General features: G+C 37.4%; 1 protein-coding gene across 1 annotated transcript in view; it reads right to left on the bottom strand.

Moving 5' to 3' along the window:
• Nucleotides 1–204: 204 nt before the first annotated feature.
• The window catches only part of LOC100258129 (auxin response factor 8), a 45152-nt gene continuing 22929 nt past the window's right edge, over nt 205–22427 (bottom strand). The window contains exons 7-14 of the mRNA XM_002266642.5: nt 12781–12871; nt 12513–12677; nt 12322–12444; nt 6509–6584; nt 2758–2905; nt 1143–2152; nt 863–1053; nt 205–727 (exon numbers count right to left, since the gene is read on the bottom strand). Of these exons, the coding sequence (XP_002266678.2) occupies nt 547–727; nt 863–1053; nt 1143–2152; nt 2758–2905; nt 6509–6584; nt 12322–12444; nt 12513–12677; nt 12781–12871 (1985 nt within the window). The 3' untranslated portion in view covers nt 205–546. The remainder of the gene's footprint in view (nt 728–862; nt 1054–1142; nt 2153–2757; nt 2906–6508; nt 6585–12321; nt 12445–12512; nt 12678–12780; nt 12872–22427) is intronic.

The raw sequence follows: 22427 nt of genomic DNA, 5'->3' as shown, positions 1-22427 counted from the left end.
TACAGAGAAACAGAGAAATAGAGAAATACAGAGAATTTCTGCATCGTTCTCCCGATCATTTTTTCATTGTTTATTTCTCCTGTCACCATTTTTTCATACATCACAAATTGAGGCGAAGGTTCAAAGGAGTCTGAAAGTACTCAAAAACAGCTGACTGGCAATTATAAGAATAAATATGAAACAAGAGAGGTGTGAGAGTAGCGATACCTTAACAAGGGTGTCATTCAATAGCTTAGTTCCCACAAGCCTAGGCTGGCAAGAAATGATTTATCATTTTCCAATAAAATCTAATCTCTAAGTCCTGATCCTACACATTTTTAATATATGAAACCCATTCATGCCAATAACTAAGTAGCATGGGTGATACAGGTTGTATACAATACTTGTACAGACAAGTGCACAGCAAACAGACAGGAGAGAAATGGCACACACCATAACGTGGAAATCCCGGACAAAATGCATACAACAAGACATTTATTTCACTCCCAAGAGTAGGACTTGAAGCAATGACTCTGGAGTGTTATAGAACTGATTTTCCATGCATTCTCAGTACTCGAGCGACCCAGCAGAGGGTAGTCCAGAAACAAGGTCTCGATCATCAGTTCCACTGCTATTCATCCTTTGAGCACTATTTGGGCTGAATCCTGATTCAATCCCCTGTTTCCCCATTTTCTGCACATCCTCTGGTGAAAGTATCTTGATGTACCAGACATTATTCACAAATGCCCTGCACATGGGAATCACACATGGTCAGTCCATCATAACCCAACACTAGAGTCCCTAGTTTGCGCAGGATAATTGAGGCCACTTCTTTAAATCCTACTAACATTATGGGATGATTCAATATAAATTTCATACTTACTCCCATGGGTCGTCTCCAAGGAGAAGCACATCGTTCTCCCTGTCAACAAATACAAGCTGCCAGCCTGATCTCAGAGGGTTTTCTAGTTTCCCCTCAATTCCAAACATCTGACCCAGCTCCTCTCGCAGTTCATGATAGCTGCTGAACCGGGTGATGTCTAATGACCGCCCAACCGATCCCGATTTGTAAACCTACACAAGTAAACAGGCCACGATTTGCCCAGCACTCTTAAACAGATATTAATAAATAAAAGAAAGGTCCATTTGTTTGTGGTTCACACCTTGACAAATGTTCGGCTTGGAGTTGGAGGATCAACTTGTCCTGCATTCTGCAACAACTCTGAAGGGTCTTGCACGCAACCAAATAAAGAGCCCTGAAACCCAGAAGCCCCTAATGGCATCGAGGAAACATCAGCATCAACTGAGGAGCTACCAAAACTGGGCACTGTTGTGGGGAGTAGCAGCCCAGACGAATCAATGTTTACACCAAAAAGAGTATGATTCTGGGCATCCAAGTTACAGTTTTCTGGTTCCACTGCAGCATCCTTCCCCGTAAATGGTGGGAGCGAAGTTGAGTTGGCAAAGGCATTGAACTGTGAATGTGTGAACTTTGTTGCCCATGGTTGTTGTGGTGGCTGCTCACTAAGCATAGACTGACCAGTTGTTCTCGAGAAGTTCAAGAGATTGCCACTTCCTTCAGGACACATAGAACCAAGCATATTTTGCATACTGGAAGGAGTAATAGATGAGAACTTGGTGTTAGAATCTGGGAAGTCAGCTTTTGAAAATGATAGAGATGGCACATTTGGCTGCGGCCTCTGCTGGAGCTGATCACTTTGAATCTGAAATGATTCTTGATAAGAATGTTGCTGCTGTGGCTGCTCCTGTTGATTGTTAAGTTGTTGCTGTAGAAGGTGCCGGGGCAAGTTATCTTGTAAAATTTGAGTTTGCGCATGCGACATATGTTGAGGAATTGTTTGTTGAATCACTTGGGGCTGCTGCCGCTGCTGCAACAATGGATTATTGCTGCCCGTCTGTTGAAGATATTGGAAAGGCTGCTGAAACTGCATGTATTGCTGTTTCAGAGGATCCCCGCTTCCTAAATTCTGCAACCCAGCTGCCAACATGGCTTGGTATTGCTGATTATGATCATTTCCTAGAAATGTTGGATCCAGCCTCTGCTGCGTCCAAGGAAACATACCAACAGTTTGAAAATTCAGTGACTGAAGACCTTGGTCTCCAGTTTCTCCCCTTAGCCACATTAAGCCATTAGCAGCTTCGTCTCTGCTGTCTGTAACAAGACAATGGAAAAAAGAAAAAACAAATGACAAAAACAGGTGGTCTGGTATTTGAAGACACCCAATGCAATCCAAATACCCATGTATTAAAATCAACAAGGATAAGATTCAGAAAAGGGCCTTACTGGGGTGAATATAAATGATATTGTTACAGAAAGTAAATCTTTGAGCAACTTAAATTCCATCATCCTCTTCTATATGTATTAAGCACATTATCTAGAAAAGATCACATGCCATCTACATGAAGAGTACATCCAGCTTTGTAAGCACAGGATGCCTATTCCAGCCAACTTCTATTGTAGTTTCATCCATAAATACCACACAACAATTCTAGTAAAATAAGAAAACATAATATTCAAATTTCAAGGCAATAGAACTAGGCCTTTACCATACTCCAGAACACTAAGATGGATACTGACTATTTGATCAGATCAAAATTTTTCAAAACGCATCAACCCTAGCATGAGATTTATTTTTCCCCACCTCAACTTAAGCCTACTTTGACATCACATATAAATGCATTTATGGTTTCATCCTAACCAATAAAAGTAAGGTGTTTGAAGTAAAAGCACCAAAAGAAACATTTTAGAATGTGTACCATGCAAAGATGAGGCCCCAGGATGCCAGGGTCGTTTTAGTCTGAGGGGAAACAATGATGGATACATGGGGAAAGTTGTTAAAGGCTCAATTTCCCACAATGATACCCTTGGCTGCCTCTCACCTGCAGTTGACTCATCCCAACCAACCTACAGAATAAAAAGTTAAAAAATTTAAAATAACAAATAATAAGTACTACAAAGAACAATATGTTGTTGGCTCATGCTATCCTCAAACAGAAACAAATCTTATCCTAGCTATTGATAAGAAAATTGTCTGAAGACAAAAAAATAAAATAAATGCTGACGAATTTTGTGGGAAACTATGTTAGTATTTTAGCAAACAGTAAGTAAACCAGATGGTTATAGGAAGTCTAATAGTTCCAATATTTTTTAATGGAAAGATTATCCCAGTGCTGTTAACACAAACACTCCAATAGAGAAACTTCAAGCATTGGAACACTGTATTTGCTTAGTTGAAAGCAACCAAATAGCAAAGGGACATCGCCCCAATGGGAACAGACGAGAGTGTATCATATGGATAGGAGTTATATAAGTGGGTATGATCCCAAATATTCGATGAAGTCATCCATCAAAAAGCAGACTGAATCAGAACAAACCAACATAACTGAAGCTAATGATGTACTACATGGTTAAGGGTTTGTATACAAGCAATAGGAAGCGCTTTTTCCAACTTTGGGATAGAAGTAACAAACTGAGAACTTCCAAATATGGAATAATTAGTCTCTCTAATGAAACATACTTCATAAGAAAAAAAATAGAAGCTACTGTATCATCCCATCTGCACATAATCATCCACCTTAAAATAAAATTAAGGGTGGTCCTAATTGTAATTGCAATCATAAAAAGAATTGCAAAACAACGAAGTACCTAAATGCTGCAGACATAAATGCACCAACTACAAAAAGGGTATCAAAGAGACCATGTGAAAACATGCTTTAGAAACCTGGAGTTCAATCCTTTTGGGTTAAGGGATAAAGAAATATCCATCTTGTGCTAAATTTCTTGGAATCAGTGGTTGAAGAAGCCTCTCCCGCACAAGAGATACCTTTAGTCTATTGCTTAGATCCACTGAAAGCCCTCTTGTTTCTTTTATGGAAAAATAATGTGCAATTTTCACCATGTTCAACAGTTGAACTATTCCTGCAAGGTTGACATTTACACAAATTTTTCCTTTCTTTGGAAGGACCAACTTTGCTGACTGTTGTTTTGTTGGCTTCACTCTGGAAACTACTTACAACTTGCATCCATCATTTTGCCAATAGCTGCTTTTACAAAGGAGATTTGGAGTTCTAACCTCCTAGTTACTTTGAGGATTGGTGTCAACTGTCCTCTTTGACAACACATCAAGACAGTCATAACTCCTCAAATAATGGCCTCAAAGCCTGAGTCATAGACATAGCCTTTTCCAAACTCCCATATATGATAGTAACTTGCTCTAAAATGCCTGCCCAAGCTATGAGACAAACAACTTCAGCTATAGTCACAGACAACTTCAGCTATGATATAAAATAAATGATGATAAATGTATAATTTTTTAATATTTAATTAATATATTAATGATATTAAAAACACTGAAGAAAATTATCATGATAATTTTTATATTTATGTTAATCAAATAAATAAAAAAATTTCATTTAATTATAAAATAATTATAATTAATTTGTTCATTAAAGTATTATTTTAATATTTTGTTTATATGATAACGTTTAATATATATATGTTTGGTGCAAAATATTTATCACGGGGAAAACTTGCCCCAATGGTGGGCTGAGGTGCTTACCAAACGTTTTGTTTGGGGTTTGAGTCCCCTCAGCAGCAAAAAAAATAGCCCATTTTTTAGTTTTAACCGCCCTGCGTTGACCCGCATTCACCACCAATATATCCATGGTAAATATCATTTCGAGGTCCACCGATGCATGATATTTCGGCGATATATCGCTGAAATATCTTGATATTTTAATCCCTAACTACAAATATATATATGTGTGCGTGTGTGTGTGTGTGTGTGTGTATGTGCACGCATGTGCGTGTGTGTGTGTGTGTGTTTGTGTATGTATGGGACCAAGTTGTTTGAAGGATAATCTAACAATACATTTTGGTAACAAGGTTGTCTCACAAATGATGTAAACTCCTTCGCCCTTTCATTTCCAACAGTTTCAGAATTAACGAGTTAGTCCAAACAGGTAAATTACCAAGTGATGAGTCAATAATCTCACATTTGTTCAATTAGTGGAATATTTCCTAAGATGAGAAACTTAACAAAGAGATTTGACTCGTCAAGCATCAGCTGATATGTCAAATATGGCCAATATCTACAAGCATCAACAAAAATTTCAATTATAGATTTAAATGACCAAATAGGTGTGTGTGTGTGTGTGTGTGTGTTGAAATACCAATCAAAGAACAATGTGTTCTTTTTAAAAAGTTCTTAAAAACAAAAACTGAAATTGAACCTTTCAATTCTCAAATTGGACTATATGTGTAAGGTTCTGGTTTATAACATTACCAAAGTCCTACACCTTTTGCAACTGTACTCAATATTTCAATCCAGTTCAGGTCAACAAAGCCTTGATACCAGCTGCCTAGGATTGCATAGATAATTGCATTTTTGGCATCCAATTATATCTAGATCCATTCTCCGTTAAGCTCTTGGCAACAATGCCCTCTATCCATGTGCTTTTCAGGCATCATCACATCCTTTCACCACCATCGATTTGTATTGCATTTAATCAGATAGCAAATTATCTAGCTAAGCGTAAAGCTAATCAATTAGAGCATTTTGTAAGGAATCTTTTACCTCCATGAGCACTAATTTCATGTTTTGTAGCTGCTTTATATTTGGGGATTTTTTTTATTTTTTTTTTACTTCTAACTCTCCTTTTTTGCTTTCTTTTCTACAACTCTTTCTTCCTTCAAGACAAGCTTTGTTTTTTGGAAAGGATAACTCATTCTTTTTCGTATAATTGTTTGAAATTCAATAAAATGAATTATTTGATTCTGATTAAAAAGATAATAATTTCTTTCAACATTAGTAGTCTGAAGTACAAAAAATCATGGACATAAATTCTCCTCTAATCTTCAATGAACTTAAAAGAAATGGATACTTGAATAGTTTGCCAGTTTTCCCACATGTTAACTCTACCTAGAGAAACTTGTACTCAATCATCAACACAATCAAATTACAACCAACAACATCAAACAAAAAAAAAAAAAAAAAAGGGCAAGTGAAAATGTGGTAATAACTCTAGCACAGAGTAGATAGAACAGCACCATCAAATAACACGAGATATTACCAATTCAAATTGATTGTTCTTAAATTATTATTCAAAAGCCAAAAAAAATTGAAAATACATACATGAGCACATCCTTATATTGAAATCTGCCCCACATGGAATTTTTAACAAAAGAAAACCCAAAAAAATATGAAATAAATAAAATAGCGTCATGAGATAAAAATAAATAAATAATAAAAAATAAAAAATAGCTTCTTTGCATTTTAAGATTGATAAAAAGGCATATTTAGATAACAAACAACCATAATAATTCAAAATCAGTGGAACTTTTAACAAGAGAGAACCTGGAAAGAAATTCACACAGAAACCCTTTTCTTAAGGCAACATTATACTGAACATAAGTACTTCATTATATAGGTCTGAAATGTTATCAAGGAAAATAAGAGTGCACAACTGCATGCATGTTGAAAGACGTATAGGTACTACACATATTTACCTTAACCGATCGCCAATGAGAATTTGGCCAACGAACAGGATCCAGGTCACTTATGCCAGTTATCGTACCCATGTACCTGAACCACACAAGCTTCACACATAAATATACGTGTAATTATAAACATGGAATAATAATATATTTGTCACCTCCACAAAGCAGTTCCTTGGTGCCACACCATTCAGGAATATGCAACAAGAATTTAAGCTGCACCTTTTGCAAGAAGCTATTTCTACCACTCACCAATTTAAAGACCAAATCAATCCAACAGGCAAATAAACCGTTGGCATCTACGTTTAGATGCTCTAATCTAAGGGGTTCACTACAAGCTTACAATAGAGGCAAATGATTTAAACATAAAATCTTAGTTTTAAGGCAGAAATTATTTGGCAATCCACTCAAAAATCAGCTTTGCCCCAAAGGTAAAACCTATAAAAATGGCATGCCCTTCCATACTAGTTTGCAGGGAACACTTCCTCCACATAATAAATATTTTCTAGTGGCCCATAATTCTAGCTCATTCATCATTGATCAAAGACTGAAAGGATATTAACTCAACAAATTGCAGAAATGGCAAAAAAAATGCCATAAAATTGCTAAAAGTTTTCAACATCATAGAAGCCTCAGAATATAAAAAATGTCATTGCATAATGCAAGAAATGTGAAAATATTATTGAGTTGAAAAAAATAATTTTTTATTCAACCTTATTTTTCCACTACATCAAACTCTAATTTATAGAGTTACAACATATGTGAAACAGAAGCCAGAGATAACCTCTTAGCTAACCTGAAATCTAGGAACAGAAAAATAAATTTAAAAATAAACAACTTGATCAGATAAGATAGTTGCCTAACAAACAAATCTAATCTTATATTAAATAACATAAATTTAAACTAACTAAAAAAACGTAATCTTTCAACACTCCCCCTCAAGTTGGTGAATAGATATCTATCATTCCCAGCTTGTTTGCCAAATCTTCAAAAATATGTCTGGACAGTCCTTTGGTGAGTATATCTCCTATTTGTTGTGTGGTTGGTACATAAGTCATGCAGATCACTCCATTTTCAAATTTTTCCTTGATGAAATGCTTATCCACCTCTACATGCTTCGTGTGATCATGGTGAACTGGGATGTAGGCAATGCTAATCACAGCTTTGTTATCACAAAAAAGCTTCATAGGTTTCTTACTTGGTATCTTGTGTTCTTCCAACAGTCTCTGAAGCCAGATCAACTCACATGTTGCTCCTGCTAATGCTCTATATACAGTTTCTGTACTACTCCGAGCCACAACATTCTGCTTCTTGCTCCTCCATGTGACTAGGTTTCCCCATACAAAAGTTCAGTATCCTGTTGTTGACTTTCTATCATCAATATAACCCACCCAATCTGCATCTGTATAAGCCTCCACACCCCTTTTCTCATTTTTGCCAAAGAATATCCCTTTTCCAGGTATAGTCTTTAGGTATCTCAATATTCTATGCACAGAATCTAGATGTTCTTGAAATGGGTCTTGCATATATTGACTAACTAAACTCACTGCAAAAGCTATGTCAAGTCTTGTGTGAGCAAGGTATATTAGTTTTCCAACCAATCTCTAGTATCTCCCCCTATCTATTGGATTACCTGCCTTCATTCTTAGCTTGTCATTCCATTCTATAGGTGTATCAGATGGCTTGCAACCAAGCATGCTTGTTTCCTTCAATAAGTCAATTATGTATTTCTTCTGGGATATAGAAATCCCTTTTTTTGTTCTAGCCACTTCCATGCCTAAGAAGTACCGCAGTTGACCTAGACCCTTGATCTCAAATTCTTGTGCTAAAAATCCTTTTAATTGTACTAATTCCTCTGAGTCATCTTCTGTAAGTATAATATCACCTACATACACTATTAGAATAGTCACTTTCCCATTTTGAGAGTGCTTGAAGAATAATATATGATCCTAGCCCTGATTGTACCCATATTTTTTTACAGACTTTGTGAAGTGATCAAACCAAGCTCTTGGTAACTGTTTCAATCCATAGAGAGATTTCTTAAACCTACATACTTTTTTACCTTCATAATCCCCATCAAATCCCGAGGGTAAGTCCATATACACTTCCTCATCAAGTTCCCCATTAAGGAAAGCATTCTTCACGTCCATATGATGAAGCGGCCAATCAAGGTTTGCAGCTAGTTATAACAGTACTCTAATGGTATTAAGCTTAGCAATTGGAGCAAAAGTCTCATTGTAATCGACACCAAAACTTTGGGTAAAACCTTTGACCACTAGTTGAGCCTTGTATCTATTTATATTGCCATCTGATTTATACTTGATGGTGAAAACCCATTTGCAGTCCACTAGGTATTTCCCTTTTGGTAGCTCCACAATATCCCAAGTATCATTCTTTTTTAAGACTTGCATCTCTTCCATAATTGCAGCTTTCCACTTGGGAATTTATAGAGCTTTATGAATTCTTGTAGGAACTTCTGCAACTGTAATTTTTTCACTTAGAGCCTAATATGATGAAGATAGGTTGTTGTAGGACAGATAGTTGGATATCGAATACTTTGTACATGATCTAATACCTTTCCTGACTGCAATTGGCATGTCCAAGTCCAAGTCATTTTGTTGTTGCAACATATCTTCTTGTTGATTGCCCGGGAAACTTGAGACTCCTTCCCACCCTGAGACTCCTTTAGATTTGGGATTTGTTTCTGATTCAGTCTCTTGGCAGTGCTATTGGAGTGTGACAGCAAGTACTTCCTGAGGAACCTGATGCTTTGTCTTTCGCGAATAAACACGGAGCTTAGGTTGGTGATTAAGCATGGGCAAATCTCCTCCTGTTCCCAACTTTGTTTCTATATTTTCCATAATTATTTAGTACCATAATTGACTCAGCTGGAGGTTTGGACAAATTTGGTGACCCGATTGACATTAGAAGAGGAATAGTTGAGAAATCCCAAAGACAATCTTCACTTAATTTCTCCCCCTAAAGAGAAGGATTTGGATAGTATGGTTGGTCCTCAAAGAAAGTAGCATCCATGGTGACAAACAGTTTTCTAGTTTTAGGGCAATAGCACTTGTATCCTTTTTGGCATGGTGAATATACGAGGAAAAGGCATTTTGTGGCTCAAGGATCAAGCTTGGTATTAGTGGAAATATGAGCAAAGACAATTCAACCAAAGGTTTTTATGGGAAGATTTTGGATTAATCGTGGGTGAGGATAGGTTTGGAGTAGGATTTGTAAGGGAGTTTGAAATTGGAGAACCCTAGATGGAAGACGAATTATAAGATAAGAGGCAGTGAGGATGGCTTCTCCCCAAAACAACTTAGGGACATTATTTGTGAACATTATAGGACAGTCAACTTCTAATAAATGTCTATTTTTTCGTTCAGCTATGCCATTCTATTGTGGGGTTCCAACACAATTGCTTTGATGAACAATTCCATTATTCTTAAGGTAGGTCCCAAGGATAGCGTTAAAGTATTCGCGACCATTATCTGTATGTAGAATTTGTATGTGGGTTTGAAACTGGGTTTTGATCATTTGGTGAAAAAAATGGAAGGTGGACTCGGCATCAGATTTTTCCTTAAGTAGGAAGATCTAACATAGACGTGTGTGATCATCAATAAAGGTGATAAACCATCTAGCTCCTGTGATATTATTTACTTTCGAAGGTCCCCAAATGTCACTATGAATCATTGAAAACGGTTTCGACATTCTATAAGGTCGGATGGGATAAACAACTCGTGTATGCTTGGCTAATTGACATATCTCACACTAAAATAAATTTAGATCTTTATTTTAAAATAACGAGGGAAATGATCTTTTTAGATAAGAGAAGCTAGGATGCCCTAATCTTTTATGCCATAACATAATCTTATCTGAAACAGAAATGGGAATCGGAACAGATCCACTACTTAAAGCTTGAGCTTGTTTATTCACAACTTGTTTGTGATCCTCTAAGTAGTACAAACCATCATTGTTCCTTAGCACTGCCAATTGTCCTCCCCAAATACAAATCCTGAAACTCACAATAAGAAGGGAAAAATTTAACCACACACTGCAACTCCCTAATTAATTTGCTAATTGAAACCAAATTGCAATTGAGACTAGGAACATGGAGGATTGAGTGTAGTGTTATATTAGGTGAAATGGACACTGTTCCTTTGCCAGCCACAGATGACAAGGAGCCATCAACAATTTAAATCTTAAAAATCCCAAGGCATAGTGTATAATTAGTAAACAGGTCAAGGCTGCCCGTCATGTGGTCGAGTGCACCGAAGTCAATAATCCATGACTCAACAGTTGCTGATTTTGTGGTCAGGGCAAATGAGAAGCTACCTTTTTGGGCTATAGAACTAGAGGGAGTAGGATTAGGTTGAGTATTGTGTTGCTGGAATTGTGCCTGCATGAAAAGTTATTGCAGTTTTGTCATCTGCTCAATGGTAAAAGTAGAATGTCCATGTGGCTTGTTGTCCTCTACTGTGGCCTGCTATCCTCGTCCATCACCTTGCTTTCTTGGTTGCCAATTTGTTGGTTTCCCATGTAATTTCCAACAATTTTCTCAACTATGGTTATATCGCTAACAATGATCACACCATACACGATTATTCCATCGCCCTTCACGCAGGTTAGGAGTCGAACGCTACTCACCAAAATTTGGCCGCTACTCTCCAGAGGCTAAACTACTACGTTTTGTGACAAGAGCAAAGTTTTGCAGCAAGGATTCGGCTGATGGATCCTTGGAGGTTTTGAGCATTACTCACTTTCTACTTTCTTCCCGTCTAACTTCAGCAAAGGCATCTTGAATCCCTGGCAAGGGTTTTGTTCCTAAAATACGTCCACGGAGCTCATCTAGGTCTTTGTTAAGACCATGGAGAAAAGCAAACAACCTTTCTTTCTCCAGTTTCTTGGTATATCTTATGCTACAATCAGGGCAAGCCCCAGTGTTATCATCAAACAAATCTGACTCCTGCCACAAACCAATCAAGGTATTGTAATAATCTGTCATTGTGGAATCGCCTTGCTTCTTCTCCTTGAGTTCAAACTGTAGTTCAAAGAGTTGAGAAACATTACCAAGATCTGAATACATAACCCTAGCAATGTCCCAAATCTTTTTCGTTGTCTTGTAAGAGAGATAATTCCACCCTATTTTAGGTCCCATCGAGTTTACCAGCCAAGCCATCACCATGTAATTCTTGAATTCCCATGTGAGATAGCCATGTTCAGTTGCTGCTGGTTTTTGAGTCTCCCCTGTTAAGTAGCCTAGTCATCCCTTGCTGCGAATGACAAGAAGGACAGATTGGGACCAGTCCAAACAATTGGTCCCATTTAATTTATGTTGGGTAATCTACAGGATGTGAGATTCAACAATATTGCTGGTAGAAACAGAGTTGGATGGTTTGGTAATTGTCTCGAAGGATACTCTAGAGGCTCCATCACAAGCATGGCCAATCATTGTTGTTTTAACCATGGATAATAACCTTTTTTTAGGAAATCAGAGAGTGTTTTGATACCATATTGAATTGAAAAAAATAATTTTTTATTCAACCGCATTTTTCCACTGCATCAAACTCTAATTTATAGAGTTACAACAAATGTAAAACAGAAGCCAAAGATAACCTCTTGCCTGACCTAAAATCTAGGAACATAAAAATAAATTTAAAAATAAACAACCTGATCAGATAAGATAGTTGCCTAACAAACAAATCTGATCTGATCTTATATTAAATAACACAAATTTAAACTAACTAAAGAAACGTAATCTTTCAACAAATATGAATCAATTGAAGGTACTTAATGTCATAGTGAATTATTAATTAGCATAATACCTACGAACACTTGATTCCTCGGTCTCAAAAAGCATCCGAAAACGCATTCCAACAGAAACACGAGTGTGAAATACTGCTTTAACATATTTCGAAAGAGGTATGACAAACTCAGATGGACTAGCCCTGGACATAAGAAAGATATTAGAGGAAAGAGAGAATGAAAATTTGCATAAGAAACTTTGAATTGCTACCTTGGATTATAAAAGATTGTGAAACAGCTATTAGTGGCAGCAGCATGAGCTGCAGCAGCAAGGAGTCCAATGTGCATGCTGTCACTTGATAAAACAGAAGATGGCATCACAGTTTGTGGCCTAGTAGCACGACGAATTCCCAAAAGAAGCTGATTCTTTTCATTCCTAATGATGGAAATTAAAAGATAAGTAGATAATAAATCTTAATCTGCAAGAATCTAATGAGAAGTTGAGGATTGATATAGCAAAAACATAAGAGAAAGAATACCAAATAAATAGGACAGAATCTCCAGCAACAAGTCTTTTGGCACTGACAAACACACTCCATCCTGTTGTAAGAAGATGTCGTTTCGGCTGTCCTGAAGATAGCAAGAAATACAACATGGCATCAGAAACGAATAAACAGGCTTCTGAATGTTTTAAAGATCAGAAACTATTCATCCATTTATTATTTGTGCATTGTTAAGAATTGGAGTTTCAAGTTTTAAGTTACATTCCAAATCTGAGTGATCTATATCAACTATTCAATCTTAGAAAGAGTGGAAGTCTTCATCAATATATGTTATTCCTTGCTACTAGATCAAAAATTGGATTTTTGAAAAGTCTCCAAGGTTTTTATTCATTGATATCCTAATCAAATTTCATTTTTTCATGCAAAAGTCTCTTCTTTTATCCAAAAACTTTTTAGAAGACAGCAACACTTGATTTGTTCCATACAAAATTAGCTAAGTAGTGTTTATTCCCTGAGGACAATAGCCACAAGCAGTAGTAAAACGCAATCCAAGAGAAGAATGAAAAATTCTAATTATCTTTTCATTAAGAAAATAAGAATACAAATGCCTATTTAAATACAACTATACATGTTGAATTCTAGCAATAATATAGGAAACAAACTATACAACTAATTTCCTATAAACTAGGAACAAACATTTTTTTAAAAATACAAATAAATAAAACTAAACTATCCTAACTATTTTCGCACCCAATTAGAATACAACTAGTTCCTAAACTTTGGAAATCTTCAACGCTCCCCCCCTCAAGCTAGTTTGAAGATATTTGTCATTCCCAACTTGTTAATTAAGCAATTAAACATCTCTTTTATGAAGTCCCTTAATTAGAACATATGCTAATTGTTCTTCAGTAGGCACATAAGGCATGCAAATCAGCCTTGCTTCAAGATTCTCCTTGATGAAGTGACGGTTCACTTCAACATGCTTAGTTCTATCATGTTGAACTAGATTATGAGCAATGTCAATAGTTGTTTTGCTATCACAGTAAAATTTCATTGGCTTCTCATTGGGAATTCTTAGGTCTTCAAGTAGTTTCTTCAACCAAAGAAGTTCACAAATATTATGAATAGCTGCTCTAAGTTCATCTTTAACACTGCTTCTTGCAATAATAGACTATTTCTTACCCCTCCAAGTCACTATGTTTCCTCCTACAACAAAATAATAACCTGAAGTAGATCTCTTATCCGTTATACTCCAAGGCCAATCATCATTGTTGTAGGCTTCAATATGAAGGCAATTGTTGCTTCTAAACATCAAGTCTTTTCTTAGACTCTGTTTCAGGCACTTAAGAACCTAACAGACCACCTTAAGGTGTTCTTAATTTGAAGAGTGCATAAATTGGCTCACAACACTTAGTGAATAAGCTATATATGGTCAAGTACGAGAGAGAGATATCAATTCCCACAAACTTTTAATAGCATTCTTTGTCAACACGCTTACTCTCTTATAGCACTAATTTGCAATTAGGATCAATTAGAGTATCGGTTCGTTTACACCCTAGCAATTCCATCTCTTAAATCAATTCAGTGTATACTTCCTTTGTGGTACAAAAATACCTTCCTTTGATTTAGCAAACTCTATTTTCAAGAAGCACCTCAAGGTTCCTAAATCCTTGATCTCAAACTCTTTAGCCAAAAAATTCTTCAATCTCTCCAATTCAATTAGATTATCACCAATAAGGATGATATCATTCACATATAGTACTATTATAGAAAGCTTGCCATCACTAGAATGATTGTAAAAGAGAGTATAATCAGCCTAGCTTTGTGAGTACTTGTGGCTTCTAATGGACTAAGCAAATTTATCATACCAATCTCTTGGTGGCTATTTCAATGCAAGAGTGATTTTTTCAACCTACATACCTTTTCACTTCCAAATCTTCTTTCATAACCCCTTCTTCCCTCTAATTCACCATTTAATAAAGCATTTTTTGACATCTAACTACTTTAAAGACCAATTCAAGTTGGCTGCAAGGTACAAGAGAAATATGACTGTATTCAATTTTCGAACCAACGCAAATTATGGAAGAATGGAATTAGGGAAGTTGTGATTTTGTAAAGAGAATCCAGCAATCCCGTGACCAAAGGGATTTGTTGTAATTGAGTTAGGAAAGTTCCTAATTTAGGTGCTAGGATTTATATATATATGTGCTTGTGTGTGTATATGTGAATCTCTATACAAAAAAGGATTAAGGATAAAAAAATTTACCTTGTATTCCTTCCATCTCTCTTCCACATGGCATCAAAGCTTTAGCCTTGTAAATCTAGTAAGAGAAGTTCTTTTTTCGACCTTCATTGCCGAGTTGAAAACCATAATCAACCTTCATCATCCATCTTAAAGTTTACTCTTGTCTAAGTTGAGCCATTGCTACAAAACCAAGGTCACACCCTCCGCTTCACACCAGTGACCTAGCAACAACTATCATCACATTACAGATCAAAGATTGGGTCGTTGCCCTTTGCCTTGTTGTCGCCCCTTGTTGTCGACCTTGCCTCAACCTCGCCAAACATCTCATCCTCGCCAAACGTCTCATCCTTGCACTATAGTCGTCTCCCCCTTGCACTACCATTACACCATCTTCATTGAGATTGCTTCAACCATCTTCATCGTCATCCTCATGACCGTCACTACAAGTACAGATCGCAAAAGTAGCCAATGACCATCGTCATCTTTGCATCGTTGATACAACCAAAGATCACGAACCCATCGCGAAAGAAACCAAAGACCACTATCCACTAGGGTTATAACACGAATCAACATGTTATTTAAACCCTCAGTTTTGTTTTTATATTTTTTAAAAAGAAAAAGTTTTTAAAAGTTTGCTCTTGTTTAAAAAAAGACAAAAAAAAAAAAAAGTCCAACATATTATAAACTACCTCTATCATTCCTCAATGTGAAGGAGTGATTACCAGTCACAACACAGGAGAATTGCAAAATATTCAAGCAGCATACAGGCTTAATGGGAAAAATTATTTAAAATGGTCGTAGCTTGTTCATACCTTTCTGAAGGGAAAAGGGAAATTAAGTCATCTCTTAGGAACGAGACCAAGAAGATGAGGCCCTTGGTTTGATGCTTGGGATGTGCAAGAATCAATGATTATGGCATGGTTGTGAAACTCAATGATCTTGAAATTAGTGACACTTGTATGCTCTTGAAAACTACTAAAGATATTAGGGATGTAGTGTCAACAGGATCAACAGATTCTATCTATATCTTTCTTACCTTATTTACATTAGCCATACAAATTGGTTTTCCTTTCTTAGCTTTGTCGTGTATAGCTATGAATGTATAGCTGTGTATAGCTAGAGTTTCCATGTATAGCTACCAGATTTTCTATTTAATGGAATTCTCACAATGGTGAGAGGCATTCGGTCAATCTGATATGGTATCAGAGCTTGTGTTCTAAACCTAGAGTGTAAACGCTTTCTAGTTTTTTCTTTGGGTTTTCTCGGACTTAGCCCTAGGGCTCTCGGACTCTAGCCCAGCTTTTGGGTTCTTGTTTTTCCAGTGGTTGCAGCAGCACATCTGTGGTGCTATCTTGGAGTTTTCTTTGGGTTTCTTCGCTTCTGGGCTCTTAGAGATCTTTGGTTCTTGATTTTCTCAGGTTATTTGGACGTTTGTTCTCAGATTTAAGCTCTTTGACAGTTTTTTTTTTTGGGACTATTTTTGTCTTTGTAATGTCTGGAGAAAACATTATTGTTTGTTTCAATGGCAAAAACTATCTTAGTTGAGAGATTCAGTTTAAGATGTTTGTGAAAGGAAAGGAGTTGTGGGGACATATTGATGGGACGTCTTCAACCCTCGAAGACACCAAGGGACTCGGTCTATGGGAGGCAAGGGATGCACGCACTGTCTCTTGGCTGTTGGGCTCCATTAAACCACATATGGTGAACAACTTGAGGTCTTTTTCTACAGCTAAAGAGATGTGGGAATATCTAAGGCGTATATATAATCAAGATAACAATGCACGCTGTTTTCAGTTGGAATTGGAGATAGCATATTTCACTCAAGGTAATCTTTCTATTGAGCAGTATTATTCTGGTTTCTTGAACTTGTGGGGCAAATATTCTGGTATTATATATGGTAAGGTACCCAAGGAGGTGCTGTCCGCACTTCAGACAGTTCATGAAGAGAGCAGATGTGATCAATTTCTGATGAAATTAAGGGCAGAATATGAGACTACACAGGCTGGGTTATTAAAACGAAATCCAGTTCCTACCCTGGATATTTGTCTTGGAGAGTTGCTGCGGGAAGAACAGAGATTGGCTACTCAGGCTGAAATGGGACAAGAGAGGCTGCATTCAGAGAAAGTGAATGTTGCCTATGCTACCCAGGGAAGAGGAAGAGAAAAAGGTCAAATCCAGTGCTACAGTTGCAAAGAATTTGGCCATATTGCTACCAGCTGCACAAAGCCATATTGTAATTATTGCAGGAAACGAGGACACATCATTAAAGAGTGTCCAATCCGTCCTCAAAATCGGCAGGCACAAGCGTTTCAAGCTGCTGTCCAAGCTACACCAGCAGCACAATCTTCACCTATTGTAGGTCCGACATCACTCCAGTAAGTACTAGTCAAGCTGTCCTCACTCCTGGGATGGTCCAGCAGATGATCATCTCAGCTTTTTCTACATTTGGACTTCAAGGTAATGGTAAGACAGTCTCCTCTCCTTGGTTTGTTGATTCAGGAGCTTCCAATCACATGACTGGTCAGTCTGAATCATTGCTTAATGTTCAGAGTTATAATGGTCCTCAATACATTCAGATAGCAAATGGGAGTCATCTACCCATTAATGCAGTTGGTGATATTGGCCCTTCCTTCCAGAATGTGTTTGTGTCTCCTGGGTTATCTGCTAATTTGATTTCAGTTGGACAACTAGTGGATGATAACTGTAACGTTTCTTTCTCTCACGGTGGTTGTCTTGTGCAAGATCAGGTGTCGGGGAAGGTGATCATGAAGGGGCCTAAAGTGGGGCAATTGTTTCCTCTGCAGTTTTCTATTCCTAGCGCTTTATCTTTGGCTTGTAGTACTGTAAGCAATCAGAGTGAGGTTTGGCACATGCGATTAGGCCATCCCAATTCTCTAATTTTACATCATTTGTTTAAGCATGGTTTTCTGGGCAATAAAGATCAATTTTCTGCTCATGGCTTGTCTATTGATTGACTTCTTGCAAACTTGGCAAAAGAAAAATTCTTCCTTTCCCTATGCATGGTAGTCATGCTACCAAATGCTTCGATGTTATCCATAGTGATGTTTGGGGTATTACACCAGTTGCTTCGCTTGCCCGTTATAAATATTTTGTGACGTTCATTGATGATTATAGTCATTTTACTTGGGTGTATTTCCTCCGTTCTAAGGTTGAGGTGCTTCAGGTTTTTCAGACCTTTGTTGCCTACCTTGAGACCCAGTTTTCTACATGTCTTGAGGAATTGAGGTCAAATAATGGTGGTGAGTATATTTCCCATGCTTTTCAAGCCTTTTTGCAGCAGAAAGGTATTATTTCTCAGCGTTCTTGTCCTTATACATCTCAACAGAACGTTATGGTTGAATGCAAGAATCGCCATTTGTTAGATGTTGTTCGTACTTTGCTTTTAAAGTCCTCTGTTCCCTCTAAGTTTTGGGTGGAAGCTTTGTCCACTACTGTCTATCTAATTAATCACCTGCCATCTCAAATTTTGGACTTGGAGTCACCATATTATCATCTATTTGGTTCGCAACCTAGTTATCAAGCCTTGCATACATTTGGATGTGTGTACTTTGTTCATCTACCTTCTCCTGAACATCACAAACTTGCTGCTTAATCTGTTCAATGTGCTTTCTTGGGGTACAGTGTATCTCAAAAGGACTGTGTACTTTGATACTATGGCTGATCGCATTCGTATTTCTAGATATCCGATCTTCTTTGAGAATCAATATTTCTTTCAAAGCCATATCGATCCTAATTCTGATTTGGTTATGCTTCCTAACTTTGATGATGTATCTCGACCTATTGAGCACTTTAAACCAGGTGTTGTTTATCAGAGATAGCAACCTCCACTTCTATCATTGCCCCTTCCCGACCTTGATCTGGCCTCTGGTCCTGAAGCTTCTGCACCTCGGTGGTCCTCCCGACCATCTCATCCATCGAAAAGGTATGGCTTTTTGCACACATCGCTCAATGCAACTTTAGCTCAGATCAATGTACTTAATTCTTACTCTCAAGCAACTGCGCAAGCCTGTTGGGTAAAGGCCATGGATGAAGAGTTGCAAGCTTTGCAAGAGAACCATACTTGGGATATTGTTTCTTGTCCATCTGGTGTTAAGCCCATTGGGTGTATATGAGTATATACCATCAAGCTAAAGTCTGAAGGTTCCCTAGATAGGTATAAAGCACGGTTGGTGGCGCTTGGTAACAGACAAGAGTATGGGGTGGATTATGAGGAGACCTTTGCTCCTATGGCTAAAATGACTACAATATAAACTATCTTAGCCATAGGTGCCTCACGAGGTTGGCCTCTGCTGTAGATGGATGTCAAGAACGCCTTTTTGCATGGTAATCTTAAGGAAGAGATCTATATGACTCCACCACAAAGCTTGTTTGTTACTCCTTCAAATGTGTGCCGATTGAAACGGTCTCTCTATGGGTTGAAGCAGGCTCCTAGGGCTTGGTTTGATATGTTCCGATCTACTTTACTTGATTTTTCCTTTTTCCAGAGCCAATATGATTCTTCCTTGTTCTTGCGTACAATTGCTAGTGGTATTGTGTTGCTTTTGGTTTATGTGGATGATATCGTTATTACAGGGACCGATTCTATATTGATTCCACAACTCCAACATCTCAAAGCCTCTTTTCATATGAAGGATTTAGGTCCTGTAGTATTTCTTGGGTCTTGAAGTGAAAACTACTCCTGCTAGTACTTTCTTACATCAACACAAGTATACTCAAGAGTTGATTGCATTGGTAGGTCTCCAGGAAGGGAATTTTGTGCAAACTCCCATGAATGTGAATGTGAAGCATCATAAGGATGAGGGAGAGCTTTTACCTAATCCTTCTCTCTATTGACAATTGGTCGGCAACTTGAATTATTTGACCATCACTAGGCCTGACATTTCTTTTGCAGTTCAGCAGGTTAGTCGGTTTATGCAGACTCCCCGTCTTCCACACTTGGTTGCTGTCTGTCGCATTGTTCGGTACCTAAGGGGTACTTCCCATCACGGTCTTTACTTTCCTATTGCATCACCAATTCAGTTGGTGACTTATAGTGATGCTGATTGGGCTGGTTGTGTGAATAATCATCGTTTAGTTACTGGTTGGTGCATGTTTCTTGGCGATACACTTATTTCGTGGAAAAGTAAGAAACAAACTAGGGTCTCCAAGTCCTCCACCGAGTCCGAGTATCATGCCATGCCATATGCTTGCTCTGAGATTGTTTGGCTTCGTGGGTTGTTGGGCGAGCTTGGTTTTTCTCTAAGTGAGCCTACTCCTCTTTATGCCGACAACACTAGTGCTATTCAGATTGTTGCCAATTCGGTCTTCCATGAACACACCAAGCACATAGAAGTCGATTGTCAATACATACGTGAGGCCTATGACAAGAAAATAATTAGTATTCCTTATATATCTACGGATCTTCAGACTGCAGATGTCTTCACCAAGGCTTTGCCTCGACCACGACATCAGTTTGTAGTTGACAAATTGATGCTTCTTGATCAGCCCGCATCAATTTGAGGGGGGATGTCAATAGGATCGGCAGATTCTATCTATATCTTTCTTACCTTATTTACATTAGCCATACAAATTGGTTTTCCTTTCTTAGCTTTGTCGTATATAGTTGGAATATATGGCTGTGTATAGCTAGAGTTTCCATGTATAGCTACCAGATTTTCTATTTAATGGAATTCTCACAATGGTGAGAGGCATTCGGTCAATCTGATATGTAGTTCACCAAACCTATTCGAAGGCACTAAATACAACACAAGTGTACAAAAATAAAGTTAAGATGGAGCAACGAAACAGGAAACAAGACAATCACAGAGTACGACAATATGTTGAAAAATCTATAGCAAGAACTTGATTACTATCGATGCATTGAAATAAAATGTCCTGAGAATGCAACAATCCTTGAGGATTATATCGAAAAAGATTGAGTCTATGATTTGCTAGTTGGTTTCAATCTTGAGTTTGACCAAGTTAGAGTTCAAATTCTAAGCAAAGAGCTTCCAACTTTGAATAAGACTATCTCTATCATCTGAGCACAAGAAAGCAAAAGAAGTGTCATGCTTGAACCTTGGAATATGGAAGGCTCGACTATGGTTGCTAACAAAGAGAGTGATCAAAAGGCGAGCATTGCTGATAACAAAAAAAATTGATTGTTCAAGAGCTTCAAATTGTAATAACAAGGATAACTTATGGTGCACTTATTGCCAAAAGCCTAGACATACACGGGAGAAATGCTAGAAGCTTCAAGGTAAGCCAACCACATCTAGCAATGAGTGGGGTTAAAATGGAAGGCAGCAAAGGAATAACGGGCAAGCAAACTTGTTTTCTATTCAACCAATTGAAGAAAAATCCCTAAAACAAGGCGGGTTTAATCAGGAGGAGATTGAAAAATTAAGAGCTTTCTTGGGAACTCTTGAGAAACCTTCAAATAACAAATCTTCAAGTACCTTCTCACTAGAATTTTCAAGTAAGGTTCCTATTTCCATTAGATTAAAAGTCTTGAATGAAACCTTTGCCAATTCTTGGGTTTTCGATTCAGGTGTCATAGATCACATGACCCATTCATCACACCAATTTAACATTTATAACCCTTGTCCAAGCAGTAGGAAAATAGCCACATTCGTGGTTTTAGATTCAGGTGCGCCACAGATCACATGACTCATTCATCACACCAATTTAACAACTATAACCCTTGTCCAAGCAATAGGAAAATAGCCAAAGTAGATGGTTCATTAACCACTGTCATAGGTGTAGGAGATGTCCAAATTTGTACTACACTCACACTTAGAAATGAGCTTCATGTTCCCAAGTTGTCCACTAATCTTGTCTCTATACAAAAGCTTACACAAAATTTAGGTTGCAATGTGACTTTTTACCCTACTCATTATGTATTTTAGGACTAGGACTTATGGAAGATGTTTGGACTTGCTAAGGAATGGAACGAGCTATCCTACCTTGACACATCAAGCAAGTAATCTATATCTTTTCTTTCTAAGCACCATCTTGTCAATAAAGAAAATTTTTGGCTTAATCATTGTAGATTTAGACATCCATCATTTAGAACCCTTAAGATTATGTTTCTTTCTTTATTTAGAAAATTACATGTGAGAGTTTCCATTGTGATGTATGTGAACTTGTCAAACACAAGCATTCAACCTTCCCCACCAATAATAATACAAGAAGTTCAGAGCTCTTTCATATAATTCATAGTGCTATTCGAGGCCCTTCCCCTCTTCCTAATACATTTGAGGCACGTTGGTTTGTGTCCTTTATCAATGATTGTACTGGGATCTCTTGGATTTTCTAACTGAAACACAAATCGGATGTGAGTTTTGTTCTTTCAAACTTTCATGACATGATAAAAAACCAATTTGGTGTCACTATCAAGAGGTTTCGATCCAATAATTTTTTTTTGATAGATAAGGGC

Source organism: Vitis vinifera, chromosome 4 (genome assembly GCF_030704535.1).
Source record: "Vitis vinifera cultivar Pinot Noir 40024 chromosome 4, ASM3070453v1".
In the NCBI taxonomy this organism is placed as follows: Eukaryota; Viridiplantae; Streptophyta; class Magnoliopsida; order Vitales; family Vitaceae; genus Vitis; species Vitis vinifera.
The sequence above is the reverse complement of the archived record's forward strand: the minus strand, read 5'-3'. Positions and strand labels throughout refer to the sequence as shown.